The sequence below is a fragment of the Citrus sinensis genome, chromosome 9 (assembly GCF_022201045.2).
Source record: "Citrus sinensis cultivar Valencia sweet orange chromosome 9, DVS_A1.0, whole genome shotgun sequence".
Lineage (NCBI taxonomy): Eukaryota > Viridiplantae > Streptophyta > Magnoliopsida > Sapindales > Rutaceae > Citrus > Citrus sinensis.
In genome coordinates this window covers 4,481,722-4,492,780 of record NC_068564.1, presented here as the reverse complement: position 1 = coordinate 4,492,780, position 11,059 = coordinate 4,481,722, and the positions used below count along the sequence as shown (strand labels likewise).

General features: G+C 34.5%; 2 protein-coding genes across 2 annotated transcripts; both read left to right on the top strand.

Moving 5' to 3' along the window:
- The first annotated feature begins 384 nt into the window (after nucleotides 1–384).
- LOC102614309 (60S ribosomal protein L15) lies at nucleotides 385–2,208 on the top strand. The gene is made up of 4 exons (XM_006490082.4): nucleotides 385–550; nucleotides 750–916; nucleotides 1,386–1,583; nucleotides 1,781–2,208. The coding sequence occupies exons 1-4, from the start codon at nucleotides 547–549 to the stop codon at nucleotides 2,024–2,026; spliced, it is 615 nt and encodes a 204-aa protein (XP_006490145.1). The 5' UTR covers nucleotides 385–546; the 3' UTR covers nucleotides 2,027–2,208.
- Nucleotides 2,209–2,705: 497 nt separating this feature from the next.
- LOC102614010 (uncharacterized) lies at nucleotides 2,706–8,427 on the top strand. The gene is made up of 13 exons (XM_006490081.4): nucleotides 2,706–2,910; nucleotides 2,994–3,088; nucleotides 3,306–3,466; nucleotides 3,561–3,712; nucleotides 4,276–4,394; nucleotides 4,794–4,957; nucleotides 5,120–5,194; nucleotides 5,990–6,061; nucleotides 6,219–6,356; nucleotides 6,772–6,927; nucleotides 7,162–7,214; nucleotides 7,302–7,480; nucleotides 7,830–8,427. The coding sequence occupies exons 1-13, from the start codon at nucleotides 2,770–2,772 to the stop codon at nucleotides 7,888–7,890; spliced, it is 1,566 nt and encodes a 521-aa protein (XP_006490144.2). The 5' UTR covers nucleotides 2,706–2,769; the 3' UTR covers nucleotides 7,891–8,427.
- Nucleotides 8,428–11,059: the final 2,632 nt, after the last annotated feature.

Below are 11,059 nucleotides of genomic sequence, written 5' to 3'. Positions count from 1 at the left end.
AGTGTTATAGTAAATTTGATAACGGAGTAAACTAAGAGTATACAATTGATAATTTCCCTAAAAATAATTAATAGGTAATTTATTTCTTGATATTTTTTCAAATTATTTTGATTTTATCAATAAAATTTTATATCATATATTAAGATTAAAAAAATCTAGGATTTCATGATTTGAAAGGACGTTTTAGTTTAACTAAATTTATATGTATCCTTTTATATAATTTTCAGTAACCATAGAACCACGGACTATAGAAATGATGGGGTGTTATACAGATATTGATGGGGTGTGAAAACCAGTGTTCAAATGACACACGAAGATCAAGGTTTGAAGCGGCCCGATCACTAAAAAAGGAAAAAGAAGAAAAAGGGCCTTATGATGGTCCAATGAAACTGGTAAGAACATATTCTGGAGGGCTAATTAGTCATTTTGGTTAAAATTCTAAAACCCTAGTAGAGAGACTCGTTCATATCCTATATCTCCTGCAGTCGCGGCTTCTCAGCCGAAAACTCTTATCATCACAGCACAGGTGAGCTCGACGATCGAACAATGGGTACGCATTTCTCATCTCTTCTCTTTCGCTTTCGCATATCTCATTATTAAATAATATGTAAATTAAGATCTGAAAACATTAAGTAGCGTATGTTTGTTTCTCGCGAATTTTTCCTTCTGATTTCAGTATTACTTTTGTTGTGATTTTATTTATTTTTATTTATTGGGTTTTTTTTTAAAATTACAATTTAAAAAAAAAGGTGCATACAAGTACGTGTCGGAGCTATGGAGGAAGAAGCAGTCGGATGTGATGAGGTTCTTGCAGAGGGTGAGGTGCTGGGAGTACCGTCAGCACCCTTCCATCGTCCGCGTCACCCGTCCCACTCGCCCCGACAAGGCTCGCCGCTTGGGCTACAAGGCCAAGCAGGTAGGCTAATTATTTGATTTACTGATACTTTTTTCTCTTTTGAATCAAATATGCTGCTCATTATTTTACAGTCGTTACTCTCGTAATTCTAATGAAGTTGTAGTTCAATGAATATGAATCTTATTCAGAAATTACAAGTATTAGGGGCCAATTTTATGTGAAATAGAGGTAAAATCTGTTTTTTGGTTGTATTTTTGCTTCATTAGTGTCTGCGGTATGGGTGTTGTTTCCTGGCACAATTGTAAACCCATCAGTTCTTATTTTCTGCTGAAGTTTAAAATCACGTCTGTCTAACTGAAAAATTGATGAAATAACCTAATGGTCAATATGTGTCGCTCTACGATGTGGTTACCACCGCTGCACCTAGGCAAGGTTTTATAGACTTTTTTTTTTTATTTTAAGGCTCTATTAATGTTCCCCCTTGCTGGTGATCTGCAGATAATGACTATGAGGAATTATCTTTTTGCAGGGTTATGTCGTTTATCGTGTGCGTGTAAGACGTGGAGGACGAAAGAGACCAGTTCCCAAGGGTATTGTATATGGTAAACCGACAAACCAGGGTGTCACTCAGCTTAAATTCCAGCGCAGCAAGCGTTCAGTTGCTGAGGAACGTGCCGGTCGTAAGCTTGGTGGCCTTAAGGTTCTCAACTCATACTGGATCAATGAGGTTGGCATAAAGTTCCTTCAATATAAATGCTGAAACAAAGTTTGCAACATTCACTACTCATAATTCATAAAGTTTCAGTATGAGACTTTGAATTGTCAAAGCATTTTGCAATGCTCGTTCAATGTCCTGTTAGTAAACTGGAAATTTGATCTTGTATTGGGTTCATGTTGGTTATCAATTATTCCCCTTCGTTGCAGGATTCAACTTACAAGTACTTTGAGGTAATCCTGGTGGATGCTGCCCACAATGCAATCCGCAATGACCCCAGGATCAACTGGATCTGTAAGCCTGTCCACAAGCACAGGGAGCTTCGTGGACTCACTTCTGCTGGGAAGAAGTACAGAGGTCTCCGAGGAAAGGGTCACTTGCACCACAAGGCACGACCTTCAAGAAGGGCAACCTGGAAGAGGAACCAAACTCTCTCGCTCAGGCGTTACCGTTAAACTTCTGTATTGTTTACTTTGTGTTTTTCACATTATCAACCTAGTTTAATTGCTGTTGAGTTTGAACTCCGAAACAAGTGTTTTGGGTTAGTTTTTGCTGCATCATGGTTAATTTTGTTTCATTTGGGCAATTGAATATTGTAATTCCTATGGATTGTTTTATCCGATGAATACCTTCTATATTTGTGGGATTCATTCCGTGTCCGTCTATTCTTCTTCATAGTAGGGGAGTGATGTTTCTGCCTTTCTGTTTTACTAGTGATATTGAAAGAGAACTCTGCTGAATATTACTAATGTGAAGGTGATAATAATGTGCGGATTTATGTGCAACTAAGCAAAATTTATTTTATGATTCGTAAAAGTATTGAAAAAACCAATACGTTCTGAATATCTTTACGTATGCATACTCTAAATCCATAATTGTTCAATTAATTTAATTTCTAAATTAAATTGCTATTCTATTCCTTTAATATGTGTTTTTCAAGTTCTAATAGAATTATATTATGTTTCAATTTTAACTAATATTAATAATGTTAAAATTAAAAAGGAAAAAACGCAAAAAAAAGAAAACAGAGCCCAGCCCACGACAGCAGCTGACATGTCAGCGAAAATCCGAAGTCTAGAACACTGTAGCCTTGTCGTTAAAGGCTTTCCATTTATATAGATCAAAATCAAATTACACAAGCTGTTGTATAATAAAAGCGAAAACCGCTAAAACAATCGATCCAATTAATAAATTCGAAATGTCGAGGGCACCAGTGGATCATTCCACGAGTCTATCGCGCACTTTCAAATACTTATTAGCAACTCAGTTTCTGTCTCGAGGAATCCCTTTCGTTTTCAATTCATGGATCGTCAGGCACCTCACCGAAGCGGATTACGCCGTAACTATTTCATTCATCCTTTCTCTTTAATATTTATTTTTTTGGTTCGCGGCGGCGACTTTTTTAATTTTCTCATTTCTCAGATTTACGCAGTTCAATTCCATCTTTTTGTCACGTGCGTTTTGTTCCTCAGTCGAGAAGGATTCCGCCGAGCCTGCATGCGCGCTGACATCAAATGGTTCTTACTCTCTCTCATTCATTCATCCTTTTATTTTTGCGTTTTAATATAAATAATTTCTAGAAGCATGCTTTTTTTTTTTTAAAGTCTATTTTTATCCATTATGTTTTAATGAGATCATTTGCTTGAGATTTTTAAAATAGTTGCCAAATGAAAGTAAGACTATGCAAATACTGAAATATATTCAATTTTACCCCTCCAATCCCATGTGCTGCAGCGATGGTGCTTCGAGGGAAGAAAACGCAGCGAAGCTACTGAAAGTGGCTTGGCTGACGCTCCCACTTGGAATATTTATAACCATTGGAGCATGTTTCTTCGTCTTGTGGTGGCAAGGGTTGAATTATTCTAATCCATATGCGCAAGCTATTTTCATTAATGGTACATTTCTAATTATATATTGGCTTTTTTCTAATACAATGTTATCTTGATTCAAAAACAAATTATTTATGATTCAATTGAATTTATATGGCAGGTTTTGCATGCGTATTGGAGCTCCTGGCTGAACCTTTGTATATACTTTCTCAGAACTTGCTTCTTCTCAGACTCCGGTTGGTGGTTGAAACTGTGGCTACATTTTCCCGTTGTTTTACAATGTGCATTCTCATTGTTAAACAGTATGAGATGGTATGTGCTTTAATTGGACTAAAAGTCTTCAATCAAGATGTTAGATGTTGCAATCTGCCTAATTACCCTGATCCAGACTCTGCATCTTGATACCTTTTTAATGCTTTGATTCATTGGCTATCGTTCAATTTTTCCCTATTTCTCAGATGCTATTTTGATTTGACTCCATTTTTCTATGTGCCCTTGATATAGCTGTACCTTTAGTTGCTAGCATGCTGCTAATTTTTTATGTTCTACCTTTGGATGCACCTCGCTTCAACTAATATTGCTACACATGATATGTAAACACGACCCTCTTTTTCTGGCATGTGTGGATAATTCTTGTGTTGGTTGGCAATATGAATGATTGACGATGTATATTGTATATTTTCATCTGACAGAAAAGTTATAAACGTTTTTATGAGCGTGGTCCGCTTGGAGACATCCTAGAATTTATGCCTGTGGAGATCCTTCACTCTGGTTTATTGTAATTTGTGTGGGATATCTACAATGTTTTCTATGCTAAGTTTGATAATTTGCATGACATGGCTGCTCATTGTCAGTAATTTACTTAACTTTTACAGGAGAAGGGGATTGTCTTTGCTTTATCACAAGTTGCATATGCAGCTTCCTTGTTCGTAGGCTACTGGGGCTATTTTCTTCTTTTTGGTGCTTTTAAAACTTCCGATCTTTTTCCTTTCAGGTATGGATTCTTTTCTGTTGGACATCTTTTTCTCTTTGCTGATTAGTATGCTTGGGATATGCACAAGTCCATTTCCCGATATAGAAATTAACAATAGTGGGATAGTGCATGGTCAAATATCATATCATCTAGGTAACCCGTGGCAGTCATACTATGACTTCTTAATCTTGGCACTCCCTTCCCTTGCTAAGCCTATGCAAGTACTGGTTTTTAGCTATTGTACTGCAGTTTTTATTTCTTGTAGAAAACTCATCGTATTATGCTCTTACACTTCTTGCTTCAGGTTACCTTCATATTTATCCAAAATAGATTATTCATTGTTTTCTTAGATGTTTTAGTATCTACTTATTTATTTGTCATTATACAAGTAAACAGGTAACATCATTTGGCCTTTTGCAGACTAGGAAATATGATGAGTTATGATAAGCAGCTTGCAAACATGTGTACCCTATTTACCTTTCAATCTTTTCGGAAGTTGCTTCTCCAGGAAGGAGAAAAGTTGGTACTCGTATGGTTAGACACTCCATATAACCAGGCAGTATATGGACTTGTAGATAAATTAGGTAAGTGGCTGGTAAGGCTTCCTGTACCTTGCAGAGTTACAGCTTAGAGCGTTTGATTACAATTCTGAGGCTGATGTTTGGGAAATGTGAACATTCTCATAATGTTTTCTTTATTATTATTGTTGTTTTCTGTTAGATAATGATTTGCTTGTTGCATTCCAGGGAGCTTAGTGGTGAGAATGGTGTTTCTTCCTTTTGAAGAAAGTTCATACGCTACATTTGCCAGGTCTGCATCAGGTTTATTTCTTTCCTTCATGGTTTTCCTGATCTTATATGGATGCATGGATAAATATGGCCACATGGATGGGCTTCATTTTCTCTTAATGATTGGATAATGAAATACTTCAGTTATACTGACAATACCCTTAGAAGACGAAGTAGGTATGCAAACTCCAGTAAGATTTTAGAATTTTGCAACTGGCATTAGATTAGATTTCAATAAGCATTAACCAGAACCTGCAGCCTCAGAATTGGGACCATGCTTCCAAATTATGTCTTTTGCTTTCTGGAGAAATTGCACCAATTAGAAGCGAATACATTGATTGATTCTTTATGAATCTCTTCAATCTATTATTTCTTAAATGCATCAGACAACCATATTTTGGGAGAGGGTTAGTTTAAAACTTTTTGCAAGTGGTCTTTGTTTGACTGGTTGTGGTTTGTGGATGCCATCTTGATGTACATGAAACGTGTACTGTTTTCCAAATATGAATTAGTTTATGTTTTTAGTGGCTGAATCTCCTCTCTTGAATGGTCTAATATTTAATGACTAAATGTGGGTGTGTCCAATTTTCTTTACTGTTGTTTTCTTTGACAAGATAGCATCTTGTAGGTACACTTAAAATCAGTATGTTCTTTTTTAACGCACTTTTTCATTAACCCGTATGCTTTCTTAGTGGAAAATTTCATTTGAGCCTCCGAAGGGACTAAGTAATTTATGTTTCATCAATTTAAGTTTTTTGTGAATGTGCATTGGCTCACCTTCATAGACGAAGCAGGTGCTAATTTGATAAGAGGTTTTTCTCTTTGCAGGTCAATACCCACAGAAAAGCAAGAAAATTGGAAATAGCCTTGCTGAGGCTCTGAAGCTTGTCCTGTTGATTGGTATGTTCTTTATTGAGCTCAAATTTTCTCTTCCCATTTATGAATTTAATTTTGTGGTGAAGGGTATTTGCTTAACTATCAGTGTTATTGGGTATATGGAATAAGCTTCTGCCTCTTAGAACTTCCTTGCTATACTACTATATTTCATGCCCTGTAGGTCTTGTGTTTATGGCATTCGGTCCAAGTTACTCTTACTCCCTGGTGAGACTGTTGTATGGTAAGAAATGGAGTGATGGAGAAGCGTCAACGGCCCTTCGGTACTATTGTCTTTATGTGGTTGTTCTGGCTATGAATGGTTAGTAACTTTTTTTTGTGGTGCTTATCAATTACTTCTTTCTTAAGTATATAAATGTTTGTTACTTGAACCCATATAAACACTATAGATTGCACCGTCCACAATTTATTTCATTCTTTTTCATTTAGTGATTGTGATAGTTTTTGTTGTATTTCATAATAGAAGGCTGTAGTAACAATCCATAACAAGTTCTTATTAGTAGTGAGATCAGCACATAATATCTTATAAAAAATTTTCAGTTCTTTGGAAACACAAATATCTTGGGTGATATGCCCTTAGATTATAGTGTTGGAAACTTAGGATTAATTTTCAATCTTAAGTAGATATTAAGTTGTGACACAAATAAACATCTAACAACCATGCCTTTGATGGTGTTTGCAGAACTTTGATGATTTATCTTTCAATTTTGCATCAGGAACATCTGAAGCATTTCTACATGCAGTTGCCACAGAGGACCAACTCAAACGCTCAAATGATTCATTGCTTGTGTTCTCAGTGATATATATTGTCATGAATGTCATACTAATACAGTCAGCTGGTGCAGTTGGTTTAATTCTTGCAAATTCTTTAAGTATCCTTTTACATTGTCATTGTCAGCCTAGGCATAATCTATTCCTATATTTGTGGTATAGCTATAGAATCCAACTTAAATTGTCTGAGGGTTATAAATGCAGGAAAGATTTTTATGATTTTGAGAGTGAGAGCTTAAGTCCATTTCTTTAAATGCATAATGTGTCTCATCATATATGAAGTATTGAAATAAGCATTTAGTTGTTGCATTTTGAGTTTCTTGACTGCTGTGAAGATATGATTCTGAGGATTATCTACTCTGCAATATTTATCAAGCATTATTTCCAGGTTTGGCGCTTTTATGCTATTAGGGCATTTTATGGCTATTGATGCCTCGACCTAATGCTGTATAAGTTTAATTTTTCTATTCTGCAGGGCTCTTCCTCCTTTTCTTTTCGCAGCAGCTTGCCTTCAGGTTGGCCAATTCTGTTGGTTTCAGGTGTAATCACTCTTTTTTCTGAGAGGATTTTTTTGGACCGCCAAGATTTCTGGGCAACCTTCTTAATTCATTTTTCAGTCGGGTTAACTTGCTTCTGCATTTCTTCCATTGTGATGTAAGTATCTTCTGGTTCTCATTGTCCTCTTGAAATTTATAATTACTTCTCAATATCACTTTTTGAGCATTCTAAAAGCTTTAAATAATGTTACCATTCTATATAAAGGAAGTAGTATGATAAAAAGATTGATTATAATAAATTATTTAAATGGTAAGATTACATATGCTGTTTATAATTTCAACTTTTATAACACGTTCCCAATGGGGGGGCATACATCAAAAACCTCATTTTCGTATTACCTTTTATTATACAACTTACCTTCATTGTATTTATTCATTTTTGTGCTGAAATATACTCTCATTATTGTAATCATTTTTTTTTTTTTTGGGTTTGGTTTCATCAATAGTTATCACCGGGAGAGATCTTTTATCTACAAAATTATCCGTTTTCGCAATCACAAGGACTGAAGAAGTGAGAACGAGGACTAAACCATTCAGCTGCAGTTCTCATTTTTTACCTCCCACTCTGTGATTACATATGATGAACCACAGAATGACTTGTGAAACGGCCAGTCATGATGGGTTGAGGAGTTACGAACGATTCATTTGATCTAGGGTGCACCACATAAGAATTACTGAGCCAAGTTATTGGAAATTTACATCCCCACTACAAATTCAAGTACTCCACAATTGCAACAAAATAGAAGCAAGGTAACTAACAGCATCTTGGTTTACGAACTTAAGACCACTTGATTTTCCTCGTTGCGTTGCTACTTTTCTGTATTACACACTCTCTTCAGGTCACTATCCTGCTGGGATTTTGTATTCTGATTGGGACTGATCCTAAGATTTTCTAGGTTAGTTGATATGAGAAGAGTTTTTTTTACCTCACCTCACTTTCTGGGTTTGTTCATATCTTGCTGGTGGTATATTCTCAAGTATTTTATGCTTGGAAAAATGAAAGAAATATTTGGTGGGATACCTGGTATCCACAACTTTTGCGAACGATAATATTCCAGAGGTAAAGTAACTTTTTTGGTTACTTTAGTTCATGCCTACTGAAATCTCGTGCTCATGGCCATCTTACTAATAATTAGTAGTCGGCAGTATGGGTGTATGTTCTAGTGGCCTGGAGCATCACTGAGCCACAGGTTTATGATGACATACTGCGAAAATCATACAATTTTTTTTTTTCCTTTTTTCAATATGTAACGTTACAAATTTACAGTATCTTTGTCAATAGCGATTTTGTTAATAAATGCTTTCTTGCTATGAATAAGGCAAGATCCAAGTGTCATGAACTAATAAGAAAAAAGTAGTAAAACGTTTAAAACAGCCATAATAGCAATTATAATAGCATGAGCCAACGGCCCCATTGTAATGAGCATGGGGCAACTTTATTTATTACAAAGGTTTCTTATGATTAACCCCCCATAATTAGTATACGTATATTTGAAGAAATTTTGCAGGTGGGTTGTTGAAAAATTGTGCAAACGAGTAAAACAAAAGCAAACAGGGGCAATAAAGATGCAATTGTGATGATTCATAGGAAGCCCACGGGTGCGTGGGTTGTCCTCCAATTTTACTTCATGAGATATTCAGGTGAGACCAACAACAAACAAGAAGAGCACTTGGTAATTATAAGCTTTGAAAGCTTGAGAAAGAAAAAGTAAAGGAGTTAGAAAAAAAAAGGGGGGAAATGAAACTTATGATTAAGAGGTAGACTAGAGTTTAGAGTCTAGACAAGTATCCAACTAAACCACATTTGAAATTGGGTATAAAGTGGCTTCCATTTTCTATAACAAAATGATGATGGTTTTGAGATTTTGCTTAAGAGGTTGGAATCCTAGTGGATTTCCATGCATATTGCATTACCTTATCCTTTGCATCAAAGCACAGGAAAGCATGGAGAAGTGCCATTTAAACCAAGATGAAGGGGTTACGTGTACAAAACCCTGAAAATTAATCATCAAAATATAGGAAACTAGCAATGAAGAAATATTCTAAGCAATTGTTATTAGGATAACTAGGCTTGAGAGTACTTTTGATATTGTCAAAAACATTTTATCAGTTTTTTTGTTTTTTTGATTAAAATGCTTATTTGAAAAATAGAAAAAAACACTGCAGGAAATTTTTGTAGGAAGTGTTTTTAAAATAAAAACTATTTTATATAAAAATATACTCGCAAGTACGTTGTTAATAAGATAATTAAACAATGAATATTATTAAGAACATTTCACTATAAACCTCCAAATTATGCATGTATTTGCTTCTTAGACTGCTGAAGACTTAATAGACAACGTGGTTTATTATTGTCTTTTGAGTGGTTATTTTTAAAAATCATCAAAAATGGCCCAAGTTAAAAAAGAAGAAGAAATCCATAAAAGTGTGCCAACCAAATAATAATAATAATAATAATAATAATAAAGTCACTAACTAAAACAACCAACAATCTTCATATATAGTTTTATCCTATATGAACGTTCAAAAATTCTGTTCATTTACGACATTATTCATATGGGTTTCAGCACAAGCATGCTCCATCAAAAGAAGAAACCAATATGTGTATATCAGAAGCAATTAATATTGCAAAGAACATGCTAATATATATAGAAGAAGCCATGCAGACATTTTTTTTTTCCCCAGCTAAAACTTTACGATATACAATGGCAATTCCCCAAAAACCCACTATCTTTTTATTTTATTTATAAAAATTAAAAAAAAAAAAAACTCACTGCCTATTTCACTACTTTGTTTTTTATGTAATAAAAAAATAACAAATTATTTTTCTCATGCCTTTACTTTGGAAGGTCTAAATCATTAGGCTGTCTATTCAAATTTCCTCACTCGCTATCCAAAATAAGTGACAGCGCCTTCTCATATATTCACGTTAAAGTATCTTTTCTTCAACAAACAGCGAGTGATAGAACATGCTGGTAATGATTATATGGGACCCTTTTTTGTCTTTTTATTTTTTTCCAATTTCCCTCTTGAGGATCATTATCTCGTTAAAATCTCTAAGGCAACAAAGATCCAAAGGAGATTTCAAAAGGTTTCAAATTTGTGATTATTGTTTTAGTTGGTAATCACATGGATATTCATATATCTCTCTTAATTACCCTCCTTCACTTTCTAATTAGCCAAAAAGTTCGGCCATTTTTTTTTTTAATTTTTCATGATAAACAACAAAATTATGGTGCTTTAGCCCTATGTCACTTTTGGTTCTTATTGGTAATCAATATCTATATTGTCATCAAATACAATGTTGACTTATTTAAAGAATATAACACTTTGGGACAACATTGTAGATCTCCAAGATATTCGAATATACAATTTTTCTCATAATCGTTGTATCACTAGTTGATTATCATAATTAAGAAAAAAATTATGTTGCCGATCATTTCATAATTTTAGAATTGAAAACGCGTAATCATAGTCAATAAAATCTAAATTTACAACTATTCTCATAAATCTTATTTATTTATTTATAATTTGATGACATCTCAACTTCTTTCCCACGCATGAACGTGGTTCGAATGACCTAAATTTTTTTGTATACCACAAATAAAATTTAGTGACTTAGTTAACTAGCAACCGTATGCTCATACATTAATTCTTCGTTATTCTTGAATCACTT